A 25,280-nucleotide genomic window follows, 5' to 3' on the forward strand; every position below is an offset into this window, starting at 1 on the left:
GATCTGTTAAAACAGCTAGCTATAGTAGCCATTGTGAACTTGATCTCTTTGGACACACCCTTTAATTATTCCTGTGGATGCAATATATACCCATGCACGCTCATCCCCACATGTTAGAGAATCCAGTGGCAAAATAAACTTACCGTACTACCCTGTGTAAACGCGCAGTGCATCTACAATTCGAAGCACTAAAATCATGTTAAAGTAGCTCGAATAGACGCCCATAATTTTTTATGGGCCTCTAATTGAATAGGCGCTTTTATATGGTTTTGAGGCTCTGCTCATACGCGGCTAATAAGCCACAAGGGAAATAAAAATGTAACACAATATATTCTACTAGCTGAGTTTCCATAGGTTGGGACATTGGTTTTCTTCCACCTGCACTTCTCCCAGTTGCCATTAGATCATCCTTTTGCTTGCACCATTCTTGTACTCTATTCTGTCAACTGAAAATACTTTGCTAGCATCGTTCTTGCTTTTCTTCATAGCATGCTCAACTACCTTCAGCTTAAATGCTGCTGTGTAGCTTCTTTTAAGCTTTCTAAATAATAGTTAGACACTGTTTTAGATGTGTCTATATATGGGATTTAAAAGCCCAAAGACACTGATTTAGTATCCCGAGCGTAGCGAGGGTACTAAAGTGGCTGAGGGCTTCTAAATCACATGGACACCGACAAAACAGTGTCTAGATACTATAGTGCGCATGCACAAACTGCTTGACTACAATACAATTAGTTGACAACGGATTATATACATTACTAGGTATACTAAGTACCGTATTACTAGAATGTTTTGCGGGCATCAAACATTTGTGAACTTTGCAATGGTTGATCAATTCGCAACAATAAAATCTGCAAAACCTAAATTATTACTAGTAAACACACACGATCCTTGCCAGAACGCAATAGTTAGATCGCAAAAGGTGAAATTTTCTGCTGATTTGGCTCATTCGTAAAGGTTTTTCACCAGCAAAATATTCTAGTATAATATGGTAAATGTGCAGGTATACTAAGTCCCATAGTATGTACCTGCATGCTCTAATGCACTTTTCCCATGTACTTCCCATGTAGGTCTTATCAACTAGTGTCTAACAACTGTTGTTTCCATGTTAAACTCTTGATATCATAATCTATATCTATGCTTGACTTTATAGCTGCAGCTGTGGCTGTCAACCGTGGCTCAACACATGCGCAAGTATTTGAAGGAGCGCGTCTATTAGAAAAACAGGTGATGTTGAGATTTAATACCTCAAATAGACGCGCATTGTGCGAAGAAATGATATGCGCGTTTACACGGGGTAGTACGGTACTTCTTTTTCTTGAGGTCCTGGTATACCGGTAAGCTACAAAACAAATGATACCTAGACTAGATAACAATAGATTCATGTACACAAGTCTGGTAACAATAGATACATGTACACAAGTCTTTTCTTCTCAGTATTAATATAGATAGATACACACTTTCTGCTTGTTTAAATACTATACTGTCTGTGCTATACTACTCTAACCAAAGTATACCTGAAAACAGTAAATCATGCACTGGGAACATATATATAAGACCCATAAAGGATAGCCAGGAAACCTTAGCTGTTTCCACCACCTCATGTTTTCATTTTGGGATATGTTGTAGCTTATTCATTCACCTACACAATGGTATCAACACCATTTCTTAGAAAGGTTCCATATCAACATTTATTAAGCACACATTTGTAGTAATCTACTCTCTAAGCTGCATGGATGCACTGTATATTATGTCTGTAACAGATGTGGGGGGGGGGGCTTTAAGGCAATAAAGAAGCAAACAATGCACTTGCTATCTAGGCATGGCTACCTCACACTGTAACTCTGCAAGCCAGTGCAACTTTATCTGCTCGATCTGATTCTCATAGGCTTTTAAGCTGTCTCTAGTTCTATAGCTCTCTGTGCAGCAAACACAAGGGAGGGACATAAGCACCAGAGCTAGGCAACAGCAGGCAGATCAACAGATGTTAGCTCATATTATATTGTAGGTATATCACAAAGTAGATCAATACTGACATGCCTGACATTTTAGGTGTCAGCTCATATTATATTGTAGGTATATCACAAAGTAGACTGACATGCCTGACATTTTAGTGTAGTTCCTATAAAGACCTACTGTACAGAGGATATAAAAGATCATTTAGCTATTATTATCAATTATTATCAAACATAAACAAAAATCTTCCCGTGAGGCGCCTGCGTATGTGTATATACACTGTACGTATGCCCTAGCTACACATGTATATATGAGTGAAGTTGTATATATACGCTAGCATCTTTCCAATATTGCAGCATGTGATACCAAAGGTATAATCTTAGCCCTTGAAGATAATAAATATTGCTAAACACCTGCAAGCGTACTGCCATTCAATCCCTGTAAAACCTAGCTGCACAAATAAAAAGCTATTGTACTGCACTCATAACCAAGGGCAACCCTACATGTTTATCGTTTATCTTGCTAAACTATTTGGTTGGTGGTTCCCAGAAACTACTGCACCTGAGGGCACCACATGCTACTGTGTTTTTCCCTACCATGCATTTTTCCAAATGTTTCTGCGCAACACAAGACGCCTCATCATGGAGACATCTAGCGAACTTGTGCTAGTTGCCTTTAAATGCACTGCAAATAATAATTATAAGCCAAACCGGTAAACATTTTGAGAATTCAATTCAATTTGTAATCTATTTTGCAATCTGGCAAAAATTGTGATGTGACATCATGATTGTCATACACAAGTACTACCGTATATAGCGGGTATATTTCGAGGGTATAAATTTTTGCGGATGTGCCTTTAGAAAGGTTTTCGCGGATTTAATTTTCGTGGAATAGCGCCTTTTTTGCAACATGCATGCATGGAATATTAAATTCGCGGTTATAAATGTTCGCGGTTCATGCCTAATCCGCGAAAACCACGAACATTTATACCCTCGAAATATACCCTCTATACGGTATAATTATAGGCTTGCGAGTCTAGCCACATAACACATTTTTACAGTAGAAACCGTAATGCATGTACTGATGATGTAATTACTTGTTTGTGTAATGAAATCATTAAAATATTCCACTGTCAACATACTGAATTAAATGAATATGAGGTCATAATTATGGCCTCATTAATTTACAAAAACCATAACATTTTTCTCTGTTTTAAGGTACTAACTTTGGCTGATTTATAGCAGATTCATAGCCCAAAATATGTACAGTGTGTGATAGGTTTGAAGGGTTGAAGGGAAAGTTTGGAGTTAGATACAGAGGAAAAAAGGGCTATTTTAGCTTGCTTAGCATACTGTAAATGTTCGTTAGAAAAAAGAAAAGATTTAATGCGTTTTACTGTTAATTAGCGCGGACTTAATTTAGCGTTATTACAAATTCGCTAAAATTAGTACCCGTTTATAATAGCAGCATGAATAGTGAATAGTGAATAGTGCATTCATGCACTCCTGATAAATAGTAAATCTACTTTTCCTGGGGTAATGGCTTTAAATCAAAATTACAAATCAGGCGTATTTATGCATGTGTTGATCTATACATGTTTTACAATTGCAAGTAATCCCTTTTACTCCCTAAATATTCTGCTTCCCTCCTAGGCCCACAAAGATGTGATTGCAAAGAACCAGTTAAAGGAGCAGTCTCTACCTGGGCTCACTAAGTACACAACAGAGCAGATGCTGTTCATTAACTTCGGTCAGGTGAGAGACACAATCATGCACGGTGGTGCTATATTGGGTTACAAGTAAGATTAGCCAAAAAACAAAACGCTGTCGGCTGGCAATTCTTTGTTTATTTAAGGTAGCTCCGCCATGATTGTCGCATGAGTTTCCTTCACATTTCCGTATAAACTTCTTCGATATCTTTTTCAGGCAAATCGAAATCTTTTAAGATTCTCGTCAAAACTTCATTTGTTTATCAAAGTCTTGAAACTCGTGTACGGTATAGCTGGTAATTTTTGAGGGGGGGGGGGTAAAACATTCGTGGTTGAGCAATATTTAGTCACTTTGTGGATGCGCTTACAATGCAGGTAAAGGTAAGCAAGGTCGTTTCCTTTGTGAGTAAAATATTCGTGGTCAGAGCTCCACACGAATATTTTGTCCCCCAAAAATTACCAGCTATACGTTACTGAATGTCAGTTATTGTGGGTGCAGTTGAACGTGCAGGGTATTTTCATTGTGGTATTTTATCATTAATTTTTGTAAGATGTGCAGGAGCTAGTATCTTCATTAACCTCATGAGGTGGTTGTATACAGTCAGGTATTTTGGTTTGCTACTTGTTGCACACCCGGGGCGCTGATAGGTAGAGTGCACATTAACAATCATGCTCTAAACGCAATCAACCTAAAAAGAACCTCCTCATGAATTAGAGCAGCATTGCTTATCACAACTGTTCCCTCAATGCTTGATACATAAGCTCTTAATCCAATGACGTTCGCCAACGCTACGGTCGTAGCTATTATTGTTACTCTTTTTTCCAATAATGCTTTGCGAGCAACATTTCCAAACACACATTGAGGAAATCCGTAGTGTCAATCTCCCAGCCATTTGCTTTAAACTGATACCCAAAATTAAAATTATGTCGTCATGGTAAATGTAGATAATAATTTCTTTTCGTGCTTTAGGGTTTGCAGGGTGTTCTTCTCTACTTCTCAAAATGGGTGATCATCTTTTACTTCGAGAAGGTCGTTTTTAACAGATTTGATGTGCTCGCCAATACCTACTTTTGGAAATTCTTGCAAATGCGGGACCCTTAACGTTATGTATCTGCTCTGATCTTTTACCATCGTCAACACTCTATCCACGCCTTTTGTTGGCCATCCATACTCTTGCGGTTTGAAGTGCTCCACAATTACTGCAGCTAGATCTTCTGGTGATTTACTGTTGGGGTATGTTGCAACCGAGAATTCTAATCATCTCTTAGAATCAACGCCTGAAAGATTCTGGAGACATCATGTAAGGAGTGATATTATATAAGCATGCAAGTATAGGGGGCGATCAGTTGGTCCTTCATACACCTGTATGTTGGTACCCTCTGCTTGTACCCATAGTCCTTTGGCATTTGAGAACTAAGACTGTTACAATGTATGTGCAAATCTTTCGATAAGTAGGCAAGTCGTTGATAAAAAAAACTATTAGCCAAAGAACACTGCCTAGGAACATCTTGTCAACTGCCGTTAATGTTGCTTTGTCAGATTCAATCAGCTCCTCTATGATTTCCAGGTGAGTTTCCATTCACTTTTTTTCGTACCTCATTCTGAACTTGATGTATTCCTTAAAGTTCTCCAAACTCTTACCGCTGATAAATGGCTTGATGTCAGAGTGCAGGTCTGTAAATTTAGCTTGAGCATCTTGCTTTGAGAAAGGAGGTACGGGTGGGGTAGTACTCGTAGTGAAATTTTGCACTATCCTCTCCACAGTCTCTAGGTCAATTTGTGTCTTAAAGTAGACACATACCGTATAGCTGGTCATTTTCGAGGTTTTCGAGGATGATCCAGAAACATAAACATTTAGTGCCTCGAAAAATTGGTTTACTGTAGGGATGTGGAAAATAAATCCTCGAAATATTTTAAATTGGGCAATCCGTGAAAATTTAGTGCCTCGAAAATAACCCGCTATACGATAGTTTTAGGTGCACTAAGTTAATGTTTGGATCCATGTACACTTCAATTGTATTGGCAGTCATTCCTAGAGTGCTCAAGTGTCCGTTGAATTTTTTTTATATAGCCATGGTCATGCAGTGCTGCTATCGCATTGGCTGATCAAGAGGGCCTATTACAGAGGCCCTTGATGACGTTGTATGTATATATATAGTTTCACTCTACATTCTCCCACTGTTGTTAAACCGTATAGGGCGAAATTTTTTAGTTTCGTGGAATGCACGGCCTCTAAAAGCATTTCGTTTGTGGGTTGACTGCTTACCGGATGCCACGCCTTCAATTTTTGCACATTATTAGCAGATAATTCTAGTAATTAAGTTATACTTATTGTCCACTACATCAGAATTTATGGCAGTAAACCTCCGAGGACGAGGGCGAAGCCCCGAGGCCAAGGATGGTTTAAGTTTGCCATAAATTCTGATGTAGTGGACAATAAGTGTTATATACCCACTTGAATGAAAAGTACTTGCTACCTCACCTTGGATACAATTAGCAAACAGCCTCAAAAACTATTGAAAACGAACAAAAATCTTATGATACAGACCCCAAGTGGGGAATATAGAACAATTTTTGTGGACTTAATTTTTGCGAACCCATGAAAACAGCGACTTAAAACTAACTATATTTTTATATTTCGTACAGTTCCAACAGTCTGGGCTGATCCTGTCCAGTCCCAGCGCGTACACAGACAATTGGACCGGACCCCGGCCTCAACCTGGCTGCCCTCAAGACATTCATCGTGTCCACCCTGTCCCTCATCCAGCCCTCAGGCAACACCACTTTGTTTGAGGAGGCTGCCGACGGTATCACTGAGTTTAAGACCAGTCTAGCCAAGTCAGTGCTATTATTGCACCTCACAGTTTTGCTTTAGAATTGAGTTTCTGTACCATCTATGTACATATTTACTTTTTGGGTTCTGGGGGATTGTTTGGAAGAATGAGGAATTGACAAAAGGAATGGAGCCTGAGGCTCATTTAAACGCCTAACCTTTCTTGAGTACATGTAGTTCTCATAGTTAGTTAAGCCTCTTGTTAGGCTACAATGTAGATGCTGCTTAGGTATTTGTATGAAAGTGAAATAGAACTCATTTGCTGCACGATACTTTCAAGATGAATTATTGTTATTTGTTCCAGCCTAGTGATAGAGCCACATGCTCCCCCTGTCCAGCTCTTCTACAGCAATGTTGACCTGCGAGACATAGACAAGACGTACAACCTGCTTAAGGTGAATGAACTCTCCAATCTATGGCCGTACTTCCGCTGGGAAGACTTTGTGGCTGAGATGATGGATAATGTAAAGGTCAACGTTAGCATGGATGAGACTGTTAATCATGCGCACTCCATACTACTTCTCCAACCTCACTAAACTGTACAACTCCACCGAGCACAGGTGAGGAGTATACTCATTGGTGGAAGGGTGGGTGGTGTGCCATATCGAGTTTTGATGAATTATGTGGTGGAGCCCTATAAATCGATCATACACATAATGATATACACTTTACCTAGTTGATCATTTTTCTGATACTGAGCCTAGGTGAGAGTGGTGAGAATGAGCAACACAAGTGTTCTCTATTATATTTAATGCACACTGTACAAGTCTCTAAAGTCGGAGAGCTGTTTGTTTTGGGAATTATGAGCAGGCTTAAATTTGCACTAGAAAAGTTTGGATACATGCACTTATAATAATTATATAATATTATATTATAATGATCGGTACCTATTAAAATGATTCATGTTGCCTGAGGAGGTATGACATGTGTGCCTCAATTTATATGTGGGTGCAATTGGCAATTAATGCTAGCAAATAATTATGTTTGAATATAATTATAGAAAATTCAGCGTCAGGCAGTAATTATTGTAAAATCACATCTATAGGCAGGGTTCATCTAGAATTAAATATTTGGGGGGGGGGGGGAGGTTTGGGGGTGCGTAAACACGCCGTAAAATGTTTGGCTACACCCCCTATTACATGCTAATGCATTACAGTAGATCTAGTTACATATTGCACATTATAGACAGTACTAATGTGATGATGTCATTTTTCTACAACATTTTTGGGGGGAAGGTTCACCCTGCCCCCCCCCCATTAGATGAAACCCTAATAGGTACATGTGTACATGTAGCTAGTCTGTGATAACTGCACTGAGCATCATGTAGCTACGTATATTTTCTGACTCGACAACAGTAATCACAGCACGTACTGGTAGTTATGTAATTGTTAATTGCCACTTGCACTAACTTAATAATTGCTGCACGCATGTCGTACCTCCTCTGTAGTGTTGTCATAGGATTGTACAGTGTTAGACACAAACTAGACTGTTCTCATGACGTTGTGAGAGATTGACGTACGCCTCTCTCCCGCATTCTTGTTCTTGTTTCCACGATTTTTTGTGCTTCCCCGGCCAATTCACTTTGCAAGTGTGTGAAAAATCTACTGTATAACTGTAACAAAATATTGAAATTCTTGTTTCTATTCCTGATGTGTGTGCATGTTAATAAATTATTATAATGTCTAAGAGTGTAGTTGTCAAAATCAATTTTACAGTTGATACGGAACATTATTTAGCATAATTTGATATTTATACTTATTAACACTGGCACTTAGTATAAAAGTCACTTCTGTACGTTCAGTTCCTTACACACTAGCTATACGGTTAGCTGCATGAGCCTACTTGGTACACACAGCACAGGTCACTTCTTTCTGTGGGTCATAGGGTCCACAAGGTAGGCCATTGCAATTGGCCTCTACGTGATAGAACACTGCACCATTTGTGTTTGCTGCGCTTCCTGGAATTCTGTCAGGAGATTGGTCGACACACTCGTACATGGTTCGATAGTGGTTATTAGCAGCCGTAGACATCAGATAGCCAATGTATTCACGAGTCCAAGATGTTGGACACTCCATTCGAGCTGGTATCATCAGCAGTGATACTCTAGTAGAGGCGTAACAAACGGCACAAGGTACATTGTGATCGTGTGAGCTGCTAATTAGCCCACCATATGACTCGTACTCAGTTCCATAAAGAGGGTTATGATTCTGCACTCCAGCTAGATAAGCTCCATATTGAGGGTTATGAGGCATGCACAGATAGTTTGCTCCACCTCCAGTGTTGGACCAAAAACTCCCAGCCGTTATTCCATGATATAGCAGCACTGTCCCGGACACAGATGGACAAGATTTCTTCCCCCATCTGACGTAAGTGATCCCTCCACTGACCAGACCAAGGGGTCCTTGCTCTCCCTTGTCCCCTCTTGGTCCTTGCTCCCCCACTGTTCCCTTCTCCCCATCCTGGCCGTCTTTGCCTGGGGCTCCTGGCGTTCCTTGGAAACCATCTCTACCATCTCTACCATCTCTACCACGGAGTATCTTGACGTAAAACTCATTGGGAGACACTTCTGAATTAGTGTTGTTGGACTTGACTGCTCCAACAGGGGAACCTGTGTTGATCAGCATAATAATGAAAATCCTATTCTATAAGTTGCCAGTTTGATAGTACCGTAGCGGGTAATTTGTAAAAAAAAATTTATTGAACTTGAACAGCAGTTTTTCATGAGTAAAATTTTCGATTGCAGTATGTGCACTGCATTGCATGCATTCCGGTAAAGATTTTTGTGGGTAAATTTTCATCGAGGTCAGCTTGCCCACAAAATAACGAATTTTTTACTCCACAAAAATCACACACTATATGCGATATAATTTTAACATAAAATTTAATAGTGGACTGTTGCGTCTTACCTTGTACCACAGTGAGGCACTCTAAGAGTATGCAGATTGATATCGCTGTAGTTGTTGATGCTTTCATTTTTGTTCTCTTGGCGGCGGATTGTATTTAATAGTGAATGACTGCTTGGAAATGTCGGCTCATTTTATACTACACTTTGGTTTTAAAGGGGTTAAGGGGTTAGATGGATAAGGTTAATGGGCAGAGGAGGTGCGACTGGTGCGGTGCAGCTCAAGCAATTAGTTTAATTGAGCAATAATTATCTGCCCACGCCCCACCCATGTCGTATGTTATTGTCAGTGGCTAATTGCTTGAGCTGCACCGCGCCTGCATGTCGGACCTCCTCTGTTACATGGGGTGAGGTTAATGGGCTAGACGTAAAGGCATACGACAATCTGATTTCTGAGTCGTTCAAACGTACCGTATAATCTGGTTAATAGGCGCACCTCAGCTAAATAATAGGCACATATTGTATTTAGCAGACCAAAAGCCTCGATAGAAGGCGCACGATTCTCTGCACAGTTCTCTGCCCAACAACTGCTCTCCACACTTCTTTATAGATGAAAGTATCCTTCACTTGTTGTGTTACTGCTGATATGACTATAGACCTCTTGCAGACAACGATCGAGCCAGCTAATGGAGAAGTATACATGCATGCGTCATTGAAATGTCATGGGCATGTTAATCTCTATAAGCGCATTCAGATAATAGGCGCATAGAGGTCTGCTCTTTCCTCTATAGGCGCATGCTCTTACTAACCAGGTTATACAGCTCAGATAGTGTTACATTTGAAAATACTATTTTAAGTAGCCATACCATATATAGGTCATCACTTGCCGATGCAGTTTACCAGTGTTGTAATCGTAGAGGTGAACATAATATTCTTGCATAGCTACGTACAATGATAAGCATAGTGATAAGCACAGAAAGTATTGTACAGCAATTTGAAAGTGGTACATGTGTATGTACATTTTGTTTACGTGCACAAATCTGGGCCAATTAACAAATTCCATGACTAGGTGTGGTGTTTGAATTCAGGTACATGTATGATTTTACATTGTACATGTAGGTAGTTCATAGTGAACACATCTTAAGCATAAGAAGCCTTGAGCATCAAAAGTACTGTAATGTAGTGACACAATTGCGTACGCTAGCTTGTGATGGATTTGACTCCCCGTCTTTTGTTTCGATACTTTTTGGTGCTCTTCCCAGCCAATCCTAGCAATAAGCAATATTTTTGTTGGAGATAATTTACCCAATATTCTCATTGCAGTGTTCTGGAGAACTATGCCAAGTGGCAGCTGATCCGCTCCTACATACCCTACCTCAGTGACAACTTCGTCAACGTCTACTACGCCTTTACCAAGACAACACAAGGTACTGAGCACTAACACACATTGACTGAACTATTGTGAAAACCTTACCTTAATTAAGCAATATTAATAATGTACTGCATATGAATGTGCTCTTATAAAAACACTATTTTGCTCTCCCTCCCCCTGCCAAAATGTCTGGATGAAACCCTGCACGCTTATACACATAATTATATAGTCAACCAGTTTGTATTTGTAGCCCATGCATTTTGAAAGTGTTGTTATAACAATGTTGAGGATATTTATGATATCTCTTACTTTTCACTGTCCCCACAGGTTCTGGAGAGCAGCAGCGCTACAAGACGTGCATTGGGGTGGTTCAGGACCTGCTGCCCATTGCCCTGGCCAGACCATACTCAAAGTACGTACTGCCTCAGGGGACAAAGGTCAGTCAAGTGTAAACAAAAGGAATGTGATGTATTGTAAAGTACGTGTACGTTGGTTGTGGAATTACATGTCAGTAGTAATTTTGAACAGTAGAATGCTTACCACCATGTACATGTAGATTTGCTGTGAAACTCTTCCCTCGATAACGATAATAATGTACGTACAATGTACATGTACATGTAGCTGTACAAATATAGTACACATTGACCCCATACCCACATTACACCCTATAGGGCAATGTATCCATGGTGGTAGACAACATCAAAAAGAGTGCCTTCAAGGAGCGGCTGGATGCCAACACCTGGTTGGACGCCACCACCAAGGAGAAGTGTAAGGATAAGGTGGACGCCATCACTAAACAGGTGGCCTATCCCGACCAACTCATTGACGACAACTACCTCAACGGGCTCTACCAGAATGTGAGTAGACTCTGCTGTTAGTCAACCTTACATCACAGTTCAATAATACATGTACATGTATATTACTGTACATGCAGCACATCATACTTTAACAACCTCTGTGCTCGAGTAGTGTTACACTAGCTCATTTAGAGGCAAAAGTTTCTAACTGCCCGAAAGTGCATTTTACAATGCTGGCCTATCAACCTCTAAAGCCCCATCAATTTTTTGTCATTCTACATTATTACATTTCCTCACTCTCCCTCCTTCCCGCCGTACAGTACAACATCAGTGCTGAGACCTACTTTGACAACTTTCTGCTCAGCTCAAAGGAAGTGTTGTTCGACAACCTACAGCTGCTGAGGGGACCGGTGGACAAGACCATGTGGTTAAACGCCCCCACAGCTGTCAACGCTTACTATGACCCACAATTCAACGGATTCGGTAAGGGCACAATTAAAATCAGTAAGTAGTTATAGGAGTTTACAAAAAAGCACTAGCAATTAAGGGAGTGCATTACATTTCTAAGTTTTCCTCATTGGACGGGTATAATATACAGTCTAGACTTTCACTTACTTCGGTAATTCTCTTGCTACTTGCTGCAACTGCAAACCCAACTTTTTCGGGGGAGAGCTAATATCAGGAGTGCATGAGTGCACATTAACATGCTCAGAGGCAATCAGTCCTTTTGAAGATCTAGAGCTTCTTTAATTGTTCCATGCATAATGCATAAGCTCTCAAAGTGATGACCTTCTGCAGAGCTACGACTCTTTTTGCAATTATTTGAGGCTGAGTTACCTACAGTGTGCATGTATGTGTGCAACTTTAACGAGAATGTCCAGGTAGCTCCCAGTCTGTAGTTCAAGCCGTCCATCAACTTCTAGTTAAATGCTCGTCTCCCACATACATGTAGGACAATAATTATATGGTGAACATAATTCCGATTTGTTATAGAACGGTCTAACAAGCTGTGTTACACCTCAAAAAGGGTGATCAATCATCTTTTCGTTTGAAAATGCATTTATATCTCCGACATTACCTGCATATCTCTGGCTACTGCGGTTGCTATACAAGAGTTTCTGTAACATCGTTTTCTCCATATGCAGTGTTTCTGGAGGGCATTTTGAATATACCATTCTTTAACGCAGGATGGCCATTGTGAGTTGTCATGGTACTGTGTGGATGTACGCTCAGTTTGGCTATCATGTTTAGTAATGTAATGTATTAACTACCGTACAGTTGGAAATTTTTGTGATATGCAAAATTTCGCGTTTTTCGAGGGAAGACGGTTAACGTGAACATTAAGACTGGGATAAATTCCCTCACACTGGTATTTCGCATGCAAAGCTATTGATGGGTGTGGTTTCCTGGCATTGAAATGCGAATATTAGAACCCACAAACATTCTGCTGAGGACTTTGGAGCCAAATAACAAAAAGTTGCACCTGCAAATATTTCCCGCTATACGGTATATACTCCACATGTACATGTATGCATTAACTGCATGTGTGAGATTTGTGAAATGTGCAAGAGTAACCTTGTAGAGGGCCAGTAGTTACATGTACATGTACAACATATATACTATGTGTGGATGTTAATGGTTAATGATGTGGTAGAATTCCTTCCATTTCCTGCATTGAAGAATTCCCATGTTTTCTTTTGGCTAATTGAGACCACGTGCACCAACTGATTAGTTCACAGCCATGTGCACACTCCCCTCCAGCTACTCCACATATGGTGCTCTTGGTGTAGTGGTGGGTCACGAGCTCACACACGGCTTCGGTGACCAGGGTAAGTTATCAACCCCCATATATGTAAAGTACGTTGTATGTCTCAACCTGAAATGTTCTATATATAGCTAAGTATATTGCACAAAATGGTCTACTTGTGTTCCCAGAAACTCCTTAGTGCCCTGCTGTTTCCTTATTGTATTACCTGTACGCTTGTTTTTTATCGTCAACTAACTAAGTCTCCCCCCCTTCCAGGTCAGTGTTATGATAAGGATGGTATTCTGGAGCCATGGTGGAGCAGTGACTCAGTGAAGGCATTCGACCAGAGGAAGGAGTGCTTTGTTGAGCAGTACTCAAAGTACGAGGTGTTTGGATATCAAGTGAGAGCCGTTGATGTTATTGATGGTTTGGTTTCACTGTTGCAAGCATCTGTTATGTTTTCAATATTGCAGTGCGTGTAAGTAAACGATACAACTATATATAACATGTGCTGTACACACAAACAAAAAGCGAATGTGTATCTAAGAGTAACCCTGCATGCATGTTTATCTTTCTAAATTGAAGCTGTAGAATGTGATAAGATCACTTGAAACTTTCTTTTCTAAGGCACACCGTATGGTACTACTCACATATCAGAGAATCCAGCAAATGTTGCTGGTTTTATTGCATTGCTAGCGAAAAACCTTTGGGAATAAGCCAAATCAGAATAGAAATTGTGATCTAACTTTGCGATCTAGCAAGGATCGTGATGTCATACAAGTACTGTATACACGTAGGTTTTGTGAAGCCATTAATTAGTACTTGCAAAGTTCACATACGGTGGTTGCAAAACATTATTATAGCAGTACGGTACGTATGCAACTTTTATATTCATTGAGGTATATTATGTGTTTTCAGATCAATGGCAGTTTGACTCTAGGAGAGAACATTGCTGACAATGGAGGAATCAAGTCTGCCTTTCAGGTGAGTAGGTCCTATCATTGTCAGCAGCTGATGTATGGCTTTGAAGAACTGGATGTATTTACTTTTACAGTCCACTAATCTGTATAACCCTTTCCCGGCCTATCGCAAGGAACCTGGAAAAGTTTCGTCACTTTAGTTTGCATTTGTAGGTCAGCCCAACCCACTAAACTAGCTTGATTTTATCGCTGCCCCCAATGAAGTGGCCATTGCTTAGAGATGGACGTGGGTCAATGGTTGTGCTCACTAACCAGTCGATTTTATGCCTTGCTGCTGCCTCGATGGAAGTATGTGCGGTCTTTAAAAGTTGCACCTGTTCAACTAAGCTTTTTAGCAAGCATGTAGACTATTGTAGTGCATGTGTCAACTTGTGTAGCCTGTGTACACAAATGGCTTGCTGCTTCGTCTTTGAAAATATTTTATGGCTCTAACTAGTCCAGAAGGTCTACCAATGGATACTACTCAGTCCTACATGCTGTATAGCTGGTCTAAACCTTTTTAAGTGTCCTAATTGAATAGCTCAGCAAAAATTCAAAGGATAATCGCATTCATGACACTGTCCAATCTACCACAGAATCCAATATCAACATTGTAGTTTACAGTAAAGGTAACTAGACAATAAAACCCACAGATTTAAGATTTAATCAAGATCACAGGCATGGTTTAAAACGTAACTGTGCATAAGCCCTTTACCCACAATTCTGTTTTCCTCTAGGCGCACAAAGATGTGGTTGCAAAGAACCAGCTCAAGGAACAGTCTCTACCTGGGCTCACCAAGTACACCCCAGAGCAGATGCTGTTCATTAATTTCGGTCAGGTGAGACAGAGACAGCTATGCATACCATAATTATAGACAGGTGTTGAATTATAAGTGACCATAAGGATTAAGTACTTCCTTGTTGTGGGTAAATTGAATGATATGCTAGCTATGTTCTCTATGTCAACGAACATCGATCTGGTCATAATTATGCTATCACCATGCAAGTTTGTTTGCGCTAACCCTAACTATCCAACCCTTGCTGACATATACACACAGGTGTGGTGCTCACTGTTCACTCCAGAGGCTGTCAGTGTCTCTACTAAAGTGGACCCACACAGTCCAGGGCCATACAGGTGAGTCACTCAGCCTTTAAGTGTAATTGGTCCCCCCCTAGCCATAAGATCATAACATGGACTCCTATGGGGAACAAATTCTGTCACTATAGATACTGCCTTTGTTCATGTTTTGTACACAAACTGTTCATTTGTAACCTGGGTGCCTGGTACTTATATCATGTGGGGTTTCACTGCATAAACGTTTAGGGTCATTCACTGTTTGTGTGTATAGTAATACCTATATCTATTTTCAATGTGCTAAGCTAACTGTGCCCCCCCCCCCTCTCAGAGTGATTGGTTCGCTGGTGAATAGTCCGGAGTTTGCCAGTGCCTTCAATTGCCCTACTGACTCTCCCATGAACCCCATGGATAAGTGCCTCATGTGGTAACACTCACTATCCTCCCATTACAAACTATTGTTTTTATTTGTGCTCAGTTTTGCTTTAGAGCAGTTTTGATTTTAAAGCATCATTCCACTACTTGTTGGTGTTTCTGTGTGTAAATGATTCTTTCAGAATAAAGTGAAGTGAAACTAGAGATACTGTTATTATGATAATAGCAGCTATATATAGTAGTTTTGCACACAAATTAATGTAAACTGATAAAATTGAGTGAAGTTTCTGTTAGTCTCTTGTCACAATATTTACTCGAGGGTGACGTTTAACTCAATGCAGGCTAGCTCCAGCCCATTCTGATCTGTAGCTTTCACATGACCCTCGTATTTTCCCTACATAGCACAGAACAGACAGAACAAAGGAGCTCAGCGCTATAGCTAGTGGTTGATATAATTATGTAAATGTATGACACCCTAGGGTATTATCATTGCATGCTTATTAGATAAATGCATGCATGCCCGGCCTAGCTATAGGTATATGCACCACAAAATATATGAATGGCCAACAAATATATATCTGAAAGGACACATATGTATACATACACGTACACAGGTATGTTATATATAGCTTATACCTTAGGAGCCTCTTTAGGTATCTTGGTTGGCACGGAGACATGCACCACCCCCTTTGATAGTGGACAGGCATGGTCGATCTTCTTAGTGAGGTCACATAAGTCATAGCTCATTGTGTAGGGGAGAAATCCTCCATATATCAGATTGATTTCTACCTTTCCACTCGAGATCACTTCGTCTGAACAGGGAACATTTTATTTCAAATAGTACAATTTAACTATTATAATACATGCCAACGCTTAGAATGGTTATTCATGATAGATAGTAATCGAACACATTGTTATAAAGAAATAGAGAGTCAATGCTCGTGATCACCTGTAGAAAGATAAGCGGAGATGTTGACAGGTTTGCCTCTGACTGGAGGGTCGGGAACGATGGAAGCGTTGAGAATCTTGCCATGATCACCAGGCTTGCCTGCAAGCAACACATTACTAGCATGTGCTATTAAACCATGCTACATCAATCTACAACTCACTGCAATCTTTCCAGATGTCACCAAGTGTGTTTAGAGCCCTCCACTCTCCAAGATCCTTTATAGACCTTCCCTCCACACAGCACAGGCCTGCAATTGCCGTCAGTATAAGCAGTTCCCGAAGCATCTTGATTTTGGTTGCATACGTGCCACTAGCACCTTAATTGTTTGTGGTTTAGTTTTTATAACCACATACCTGAACATCGCCCACGCATCTAGATCAAAAAGTGGGCAGAGCTACAAAGCTTACAAGAAATCAACAGAACAAGGTAAGCTTTAATACACTCACTGGTACTCACTCACACATTGTAACACCGATAATTGTATTCTAGCCCACTCAAAAAAGGCATTTCCTCCTCTCCTGACTCCCTCAATTAGCCATGGCTAGTGCTGTAGCAGGCTCCAGGTTCAAGACCTCCCCCGTCACCAAACGTGTGGCCATCAAAGCCTTCGTGGAGACCAACAAGCTCTCGTTCAAGAAAGGGCGTGGATTCTACCAACTCAGCAAGCCGGAGGTTGTACAGGACTACAAAGAGATCATCATTCGCAGGAAGTCAGATGGTGCTCTAATTACGGGAGAAAATGTTCGGGGAGAGCTGGAGATCCCCAAGTCGTCTAAGAAGCTCACACTTAATCAGGACGAGCTGCCTGACTTTGATGTGTTCGTGCAGTCCACCTCTGTAAACAGGGTGCTGCTCCCAGGCACTGACTTCCTGTACGAGGTCGAAGATGAGCCCGCTAAGGTAAGAGAGGTGGGGTGCATGTTTATCCTTTGCTTTTCAATTACTATCGTTGAACTGATTAAAGCACCATTTAAAGCACCACTTGGGCATTTTGCCTATAAATTATTTCATGTAGATCTACATTTAGTATTTTGTTCATAGTCTCACATGTGTACATGTAATTAATTTTGGTGGCGCCTTAATTCATAAATTCAGTGTATGCATGTACCTTGTTTGCCATCAACCTGGGCTTTCAGAGCTCTTTGTTCAATGTGCCATTTGATATCACCAATCAAGCACTCACCATCTACAATTGTTCAGCAGAAGAAAGGTAATTATATCCATGATATCCACTCATATTCAATATTTAATATACCGGCAATAATCATACCGTATTCTACTGAGATTACGCCCACCGGCGGTTCATGATTAATTATATTCAATAGGCGATCCCTCCCACTAAGCCTGTCACTGGTAAGAAGGCCCCAGCCAGAGGAGCCAAACGAAAGGCAGCTGCTGCAGAGCCATCTGAAGAACCTCCCACTAAAAAAGCACCTGCACGAGCAACAAGAAGTAAAGCTAAAGTTGAAGAGCCAGCTCCGAAAAAGGCACCAGCTCCGAAAAAGACACCAGCTCGAGGCAGTAAAAAGACCGAGTCAACTGCTGCAGCTGCAGCTGCACCAGCGAGGGGAACTAAGAGGAAGGCACCTGCTGACTCCCCTGAGGCGAGTCCAGAGAAAAAGGCTAAAGGTGAGCAGGGGAACTTGCTAACTTCATGGTTGCTGTATATAAATTAAAGTATGCACATGTAACAGTATTGCCATTAAGGGAACACAAATAATTACCCACAGGCAGCCTACCCAGCCCATCCAAAAAGGGAGGTGCCTCCACGGCAGCTGTCCTCCCTCCCCCCGGTGGCCCGGTGGAGATTGTAATCTCCTTTGACACAACAGGCTCAATGTACCCCTGCCTAACACAGGTGATATCAATAATTCATGATCACTTACTAAGTAACTCTTGTACAAATTACTAGTCATAATTATCTTCAATGAAACACGCATTCCTACAGAGTCTTAATCATGCAGGCATTTCCTCGTAGTGCACATTATTTTACTAGATACAGTAGTAACTGTATTCACAGCACTGTACATACTGTTACACATGCATGTATACTGCGCCTTTATATAGGTTCGTCGCAAAGTGTCTGAGACTGTGAAGCGTCTCCAGAAGGAGATCCCAGGCATTAGAATAGCCATCATTGCACATGGAGACTACTGTGACTCTGACGTCTACGTCACTAAGATTCTTGACTTCACCACTGACGAGAAGAAACTGTGCTCTTTTGTAGAGAACGTTGCATCCACAGGTAAGTTTATCTGCACACTAAAAATTGCTGGAGGGAGCTATATACATATTATACTTGTACAATGTAGTAATTAGGTAAAGATCATTATCTAAATTAGCACTTAACAGCAATAATAAATTAGGTAAAGATCCTTAGTTTATAAACACAGCACTTGACACACTAAACTGCATTCACTGATAGTTGACCTCTCCCGAATGCAATGTATATGTAATAGCAATCCTTGATGATTTAAATGTTCATAAAGGTATAATACCAAAATGAACAATAAAAAGAACACAACTGTACAACATAGTACATAATTTGAAGCACTGATATATAATTATGTTCATGTGTCTGTACTTCAGTAGTGATATTCATGATTCATGAGTGAAATGGACCATTCTGTGTCTTTGTGCTTTCAGTCAATGATTCGGGATTTAGAGTTCTGATCCGACTCCTTGCTTGACAGCACTTATCTGTCATTGTGGCATGGATGTCCTTAGAGTGTACAGAGCTATCGTATTGTAGACAGAAAACTGTGTGTGTGTGTGTGTGTGTGCGTGCGTGCGTGTGTGTGTGTGTGTGTGTGTGCATGTGTTCATGTGGTGCGTGTGGATGCGCGCGCGCGCGCACGTGTGTGTACACGCGTGTGCGGTGTATGTTTTTTGGTAGATCTACATGTAGATCTATAGTCTATTTCCTGATCGAATTATGAAAGCATTGTGGTACATAATGATATTATAGACCGTGTGTGTGCGTGCGCGGTGTGTGGTGTGTGCAATATAATGAAGCTCCCATGATCATTTATAAATGTTCTGTGTAAACATAATAGGGAGACATTATACAAAACCTTCAGTATGCTAATGCCATGTTGGTGGTCAGTGATGCATGAGAAAAACATGTGGTTCTTTTAATGCTGACATGAGATTTACTGTTTTCTGTCTCCAGAATAATAGCCAACATGGGTAGCGTCTGACATTAACATGTGGTACTACAATATGCACATGTACACGACAAGATTTATACATGTAGCTATCATAGTAGTGTGTGACAGTAACATGTGGTATTACAATGTGCACATGTACACGACATGTATTCAACATGCATTGATAACATTCCGAGCGTGTGTTCTAAACAATGTGTTCAAATTGACATGATCTTGTTAAAACCTTCTATGGAAACTGCAGTTATGTACAGTCATGTGTATTCAATTGCCGTGTTTGCTCAGCTAAAAGGTACATTGAGAATCAAGAGCATATAATCTTGTTGTTGAATTTAATTAATTATGTTTAATCAAATGTAGGTAACATTTGATATACAAGCTGTTGCCTTGATGCTTAATCTAATTACGAAGCCTAAGGCCAATTTAGGCATAAACCATAGCTACAACAAGTTGCTTAATCAACAGTACATTTGTCGTCTCTAATTACATTAACATATATCCAATGGTACTGCGGTGAATATTATCCAAAGCTCAACACTTGGCAAAAAGCACTAATTTTCTTCCTTCAACTATGCATGTGCTACACGCCTTCATACCACTGCGGTCAGACTACTGAATTGAGTATCACAGCCAAACAAGCAACAGAAAACACCCTACATTCCTTGAGGCTATTTGTTACATGTACATGAGGACAGGTCACGTTGCTATACAGGCCTGCCCAAAGGGCATCCCATGTCTGAATGAAGTAGCTATTCGCTGAATACACCCTCGATTTCTGAATAGAATAAGCTTTGTTCTCTCTAATGCACTAATCCGATTAAAGATAGTTGTTGTCGAATTCAGTGATTTTAGGGCGTAATTTTCCAGGTACATGCATTCCCAAGTTTTAGATATCGTTATATATAGATACATCTTTTGTAGAAAAATTACGATTTTGGAGTGCTGAGATCACGGTACATGCCATGCTTACAGAACATCCAATTTGAGCCAAAACGTTACAATAACACAGCATACCAATGTTGATAATTCCGATAATTCAACACACCTTCTATTGCCTTGATTATTTTCGGGTCCAGTTGCTGGTATTGAAACTTACTCCGTGGAGTTAGAGTGGACTTAGCCAGTGTGTCCTTATCCCAGAATACATCCATAAGTTTTCTAGCTAGTTGTGTGCCCGACCGTGCATCTTTCCTTGCCTCCATGAGGGACTGAGTGAGGACGAACACACCAGAACCACTTACAAGCTCGGAGAGCTCATTTCCGTTTGCAACCTGTGAGCAGACAAACAGCTGAATATTTAAGGCAGTTTGGTTGCATGGTGGAATGTATGCAATGACAAAGGGGCCGGTTCTAGTCTAAGCACACTGACACACACACAAGCACAGCTGCACACTTCACATGTGTGGTGTACATGTACAAGTACACCTGTCTATAGTAAATAGTGATACTGTAACAGTTTGTTACATCTGACCTTACAGCCTCGTTACCAGCCAGACCGTGATATTTAATTAACGTCTGACGCTATAGGCCCAAAAATTGTTTATGTTTCTAGAAAGAAAAGGTTTTTGACAAATATAGAGAGTTTGTAAATAGGCCAATTAGCATGGTCCTAAAAGGGACCTCCTAGCAAGAACAATAGGCTGCATTTCACACTTCTGGCTAGACTATTTAATCAAAGGCTCAGAGCCAAATACTGATTAATGGCAGCTAGGCTCTACACACAGACTTAACATACAGACTGATTCTCCATTGGGGGCGTGTGTAGTGGGGCAGGTGATTGTTTGTCCAGTGACTTCCGTCCTCGAGCGTTTGTGGTCTGAGGTTCAACAGGGAAGGGGGTCTCTGGGTGATGTGTGGGGAGGTGAAGAGGAAGGCGGGTTCTCTCTTGCTGTAGGGGGGAAGATGTGTGGGGGCAAGTTGGTAAGTTGCAATACTTCCACCTCAATGGCTTCCTTGTTACATGTACATGTACACATGTGTGTACATTTGTACAAACTGAAGCTTATACAGGTACTAAGGACAACCACAATTCTAATTTCAGCTTTACATTGAACTGACTAATTATTGGAACTACCATTAGAACTAACCTTCACAGTAACTTGCTGTACTCTTGGGCTCTCCATACTAGCAGAGGTGAGCAGAGGACTTGGGAAGACACGGTCAGTTCGAGAATTTACCTGCTCTTGAAGGGTGTGAATTTTCTTACGGAGTATTTGTATTTCTGCCATTTTCACTTCACACTCCAAGCATGCACCAGGAATCACGGTGTTCTGTAATGATAATGTGGTCTCTAGGGATAAGTTGCATGGTCACATGTTCAATCCTGCCCTACCACATGGTAAGGCAAGAAAAACCATGTTTACACTGTCCCTTAACCTAGCGTGTGTATAGGATAACAGAGAACCACTACAGGTACTAGCTGTAAACATGCAGTTCCCACACGGACATCATGCACCACTTGATCAGGGATGCAATTGTATTTAGAAACAATGATTAAAGGATTCTTACTGAAGGGCAGAATCTTTTAGCAGCAGGCGATGAAAGAGAGTTGCTATCCGATTGCTGATCAATCTCTGGGTTGCTATGAGAGGTCAGCTTGGAAACGGGTTGATATTTGTGAGTGGTTTGCAAGATATTTTGCAAATTTAGAGCCGCCTGCTCGGCAAAATAACCTGGAATAAAAAGGATAGAGGTCAAGCTATACAAATTGAATAACTCGTCAGCTATTTTTATAGTGCCTGAAATGTTACCTATTTTCCTCAAGTTTTCCACGTCCTGCCTTTGGGGCACTGTCGGAACTCCAGTTAATAGCGGACTATTCATTTGCAGTAATTGCTTGTGTGCAGGAGAAAACAGAATGGAGTGGTCCCTCTGTTCCGGTGGATGGTTTAAAATGCTGGTGGGTTGCTCAGTCGCTAGCAGCACTTGTTGAGATTCTGCAGCAAGACTCACAATGGCTGGAGCTGGTAGAGCAATCATCTGATGCCCTGTCGTTCCTGTTCTGAATGGCTGCATTGGAGAATAGGACTTTAAGGGGTCAACTGCAGCAGGTGAAGGAACTGCATGCTGTTTTGAGGAGAGATATAAATATTCCGACTCTGGGCTCTGAATAGGTGGTGAGATGGAATCAGTGTATCTACGGGAGGTTGATGCATCTCTGCTTATTGTGGAGGTATCCTGAGAGCTGCTAGATGATGCAGCAGTCTCCATCAGAGAGGAGTTATGCTCTTGTGGATGCTGTGGTGATGGGAGAGTGACTTGGGACTCTTGGGACTTTTCTTCAGGCCATACAACGAAAAATATGCCGTGCTGATCAGCTCTATCTCTTGCAGCTTGCATAGTTTAGACCTCAGGCATTGGAGAGATTGCTACAAACCTTGACTCGACTTAGATCGACCTGCAGTATCTAGCTGCTTTATTATGCACTAGTGGGCAAAACCTAGCCTCCTTTGCGGCGCTCATTCATTGCACTCACCTAGTAGCCGCGACTATGTTTTGCACATGTGCCCTAATTTTAGCTGAGGAGTAGGAGGGTATTATTTTTGGCTCCCTGTCTTGCAGTATTCTTGAGGGAGCAAATAAGGACAATAGGCTTTACATGCAAGTAAACATTCTAGTTACAGTGCTTTGTTTGCTAGCTACATAAAATGCTATTTTAGTGTTTAAAACGATTGGCATGATTTATATCTTTCAGTCATTCTTCTGTTTAAAAATCACTAATAACACATTTTACACCCATTTTTTCCAAACAAAATGTTGAAGTATCTCTCTCAACACAAGTATATACATGTACAGCTCCAAGTGAGAATAGTAATTTAAACCCTTTTTTAACAAGTTGCAATTGTCTCTGGCATAATTGTTACTGCACCCCTTTTCTACTCTATTGCATTAATGTGTATATAGGGCCGATAGGCTATAAAACCATGCATTGACCTACTCAGGTGGAGGAGATTGGGAGGAATGTTATGAGCTGGTCATCTATGAGGCAAGGACAGAGTTGTCCTGGACTCCTGGCACACAGAAATCTCTTGTGATGATTGGGGACGCTATTCCTCACCCTCCTTCTTACAGCATGAACACACTCAAATTAGACTGGAAGAAAGAAGCAAAGAAACTAAAAGACGAACTTGGATGTCGAATCTACTCTGTTCAGGTAAAGGATTTATTTAATTTGCAGTACATAAACAAAATTTAATTAGTAAATGAAAAACACTACATGCATATATGTGCACGGCAAATGTGAGCTTATAATTATTACTACTTTCATAAGCCTATGATGTTCTTTAGGCTCTCAACAACTCTATGAGTACTTCATTCTATCGTGAGCTGGCTAGTCTGACCAATGGCTACCATCTACATCTGGACCAGTTTGCGTCCATTGTGCAGTTCATAATGGCCATTTGCTTCAGAGAACAAGGCATGGAACAGCTCCAGGTAACCACTGCTAACACCTTCTCATTACCGTATAGCGGGTAATATGTACGAACGACCCATTTAATTTTCGTACAGCTCAGGATAGTGACGTTGAATCTATCGTTGTTTTAATTTTCGTATGATGCATGCTCTTCAATACGAAATAATTATATGAAAATTTCCATCATACGAAAATAACCCGCTACACGGTGGGCAACCAAATAATTAATCAGTGCTATACAAGAGTAACTTGCGTATAACACCGAGCACAGACTGGTTCAACTCTTATAATTATACTGAGAAGTTCAGCTCAGACCTATAGCTGCATGGTAACTCCTGAAATACACTTCCACAACAACTAAGAGAAGAGCCCTTTTAATTAATAAGTTGTGTTTCTCGGCTGTAGGCATATGAAGATGAAACGAGAAGTAAAGGCAGTGGAGTAAATAGATCACTCCATAAACTGTTTGACACATTGGCGGGTCGAGAAACAGCTTTCACGGGTACGGAAACATTCGTGCATGATATGTACATGCATGCATGATTGTACATACAATATAGGAGGTGAATCGTCCGATGGGCTAACTCCAGTGCACTCAGGACGATTCCAAGTACTTGATGTGGATGAGCGACAGGATATCAAGAGTTTTGTGCAGAAAAATAGTCTTGTTTTCAAAACTGGTCGAGGATTCTACGAGTTTACAAAAGCAGAGAAAATATCCGACAAAAAAGAAGTTGTTCTTATTGACAAGGTGAAAATTGAATCAGTGCATGAGCAAAAGTTAATGTGTTTCTTCTCAGGTGACGGGAGACACCTTTACAGGCCCTGAAGCTTGCAATGTGATTGGTGCTGGTGGGGCAAGCCGCATCAAGCCAACCTGTCTCGACAAGTGGAGGGTGTTTGTGCAAAGCACCTCCTACAACAGAGTGCTTATGCCCAACACAGGTTTTCTCTATGAGGTGGACCCTGAACATTAGTGCAGTTGCACGTTTGTAGGCAATTAGTTCAGTTTAGTTTTTTATAACAACCAGTTCTTGCATGTTGTATTAAAGTGTTCAGTTCACCGCGTCTTTATATGGAGGCAA

General features: G+C 40.8%; 5 protein-coding genes across 6 annotated transcripts; 2 read left to right on the top strand and 3 right to left on the bottom strand.

Moving 5' to 3' along the window:
• Positions 1-1,233: 1,233 nt before the first annotated feature.
• LOC135333738 (endothelin-converting enzyme homolog) lies at positions 1,234-15,869 on the top strand. The gene is given in 17 exon segments (XM_064528766.1): positions 1,234-3,710; positions 4,635-5,232; positions 5,291-5,337; positions 6,312-6,503; positions 6,837-6,988; positions 6,990-7,058; positions 10,664-10,767; positions 11,040-11,149; positions 11,384-11,569; positions 11,830-11,992; positions 12,655-12,706; positions 13,271-13,338; positions 13,533-13,657; positions 14,175-14,240; positions 14,953-15,054; positions 15,274-15,350; positions 15,622-15,869. Coding segments are annotated over 13 exon segments (1,260 nt in total). The 5' UTR covers positions 1,234-3,710; positions 4,635-5,232; positions 5,291-5,337; positions 6,312-6,503; positions 6,837-6,950; the 3' UTR covers positions 15,722-15,869.
• On the bottom strand, positions 8,190-9,571 carry LOC135333763 (short-chain collagen C4-like). The gene is made up of 2 exons (XM_064528795.1): positions 9,405-9,571; positions 8,190-9,106 (listed from the first exon to the last, which is right to left on the bottom strand). The coding sequence occupies exons 1-2, from the start codon at positions 9,469-9,471 to the stop codon at positions 8,337-8,339; spliced, it is 837 nt and encodes a 278-aa protein (XP_064384865.1). The 5' UTR covers positions 9,472-9,571; the 3' UTR covers positions 8,190-8,336.
• On the bottom strand, positions 15,822-16,945 carry LOC135333789 (putative phosphatidylglycerol/phosphatidylinositol transfer protein 2). Its single transcript, XM_064528826.1, has 4 exons — positions 16,775-16,945; positions 16,615-16,713; positions 16,302-16,477; positions 15,822-16,059 (listed from the first exon to the last, which is right to left on the bottom strand). The coding sequence occupies exons 1-4, from the start codon at positions 16,896-16,898 to the stop codon at positions 15,976-15,978; spliced, it is 483 nt and encodes a 160-aa protein (XP_064384896.1). The 5' UTR covers positions 16,899-16,945; the 3' UTR covers positions 15,822-15,975.
• On the top strand, positions 16,942-25,262 carry LOC135333706 (uncharacterized). 2 transcript variants are annotated; one of them, XM_064528726.1, is made up of 10 exons: positions 16,942-17,040; positions 17,150-17,514; positions 17,940-18,243; positions 18,345-18,472; positions 18,682-18,859; positions 23,723-23,934; positions 24,069-24,215; positions 24,601-24,697; positions 24,756-24,946; positions 24,996-25,262. In XM_064528726.1, exons 2-10 carry the CDS (start codon positions 17,152-17,154, stop codon positions 25,170-25,172), a joined length of 1,797 nt encoding a protein of 598 aa, XP_064384796.1. In that variant the 5' UTR covers positions 16,942-17,040; positions 17,150-17,151; the 3' UTR covers positions 25,173-25,262. The 2 variants fall into 2 exon arrangements, with proteins under 2 accessions (XP_064384796.1, XP_064384795.1); XM_064528725.1 differs by having other exon boundaries at positions 16,976-17,040; positions 17,104-17,514.
• LOC135333725 (uncharacterized) lies at positions 18,991-23,218 on the bottom strand. The gene is made up of 6 exons (XM_064528751.1): positions 22,532-23,218; positions 22,290-22,453; positions 21,869-22,051; positions 21,517-21,669; positions 20,827-21,052; positions 18,991-19,374 (listed from the first exon to the last, which is right to left on the bottom strand). Exons 1-6 carry the CDS (start codon positions 23,118-23,120, stop codon positions 19,220-19,222), a joined length of 1,470 nt encoding a protein of 489 aa, XP_064384821.1. The 5' UTR covers positions 23,121-23,218; the 3' UTR covers positions 18,991-19,219.
• Positions 25,263-25,280: the final 18 nt, after the last annotated feature.

Source organism: Halichondria panicea, chromosome 3, assembly GCF_963675165.1.
Source record: "Halichondria panicea chromosome 3, odHalPani1.1, whole genome shotgun sequence".
NCBI classification, from domain to species: Eukaryota; Metazoa; Porifera; class Demospongiae; order Suberitida; family Halichondriidae; genus Halichondria; species Halichondria panicea.

What these genes read in the sequence shown, in the direction of transcription:
- LOC135333763 (XM_064528795.1), bottom strand. Translation starts at nt 9,471, where the DNA reads ATGAAAGCATCAACAACTACAGCGATATCAATCTGCATACTCTTAGAG. An exon ending in GTGCCTCACTGTGGTACAAG is followed by an intron (nt 9,107 to 9,404) that starts GTAAGACGCAAC and finishes TGATCAACACAG; the next exon opens with GTTCCCCTGTTGGAGCAGTC.
- LOC135333789 (XM_064528826.1), bottom strand. Translation starts at nt 16,898, where the DNA reads ATGCTTCGGGAACTGCTTATACTGACGGCAATTGCAGGCCTGTGCTGT. An exon ending in CTCCGCTTATCTTTCTACAG is followed by an intron (nt 16,478 to 16,614) that starts GTGATCACGAGC and finishes TTCCCTGTTCAG; the next exon opens with ACGAAGTGATCTCGAGTGGA. An exon ending in TACCTAAAGAGGCTCCTAAG is followed by an intron (nt 16,060 to 16,301) that starts GTATAAGCTATA and finishes TGTGCTATGTAG; the next exon opens with GGAAAATACGAGGGTCATGT.
- LOC135333706 (XM_064528726.1), top strand. Translation starts at nt 17,152, where the DNA reads ATGGCTAGTGCTGTAGCAGGCTCCAGGTTCAAGACCTCCCCCGTCACC. An exon ending in TCCAGAGAAAAAGGCTAAAG is followed by an intron (nt 18,244 to 18,344) that starts GTGAGCAGGGGA and finishes AATTACCCACAG; the next exon opens with GCAGCCTACCCAGCCCATCC. An exon ending in AGAGAACGTTGCATCCACAG is followed by an intron (nt 18,860 to 23,722) that starts GTAAGTTTATCT and finishes TGACCTACTCAG; the next exon opens with GTGGAGGAGATTGGGAGGAA.
- LOC135333725 (XM_064528751.1), bottom strand. Translation starts at nt 23,120, where the DNA reads ATGCAAGCTGCAAGAGATAGAGCTGATCAGCACGGCATATTTTTCGTT. An exon ending in CTAAAAGATTCTGCCCTTCA is followed by an intron (nt 22,052 to 22,289) that starts GTAAGAATCCTT and finishes TTATCATTACAG; the next exon opens with AACACCGTGATTCCTGGTGC. An exon ending in TACAGCAAGTTACTGTGAAG is followed by an intron (nt 21,670 to 21,868) that starts GTTAGTTCTAAT and finishes TCCCCCCTACAG; the next exon opens with CAAGAGAGAACCCGCCTTCC.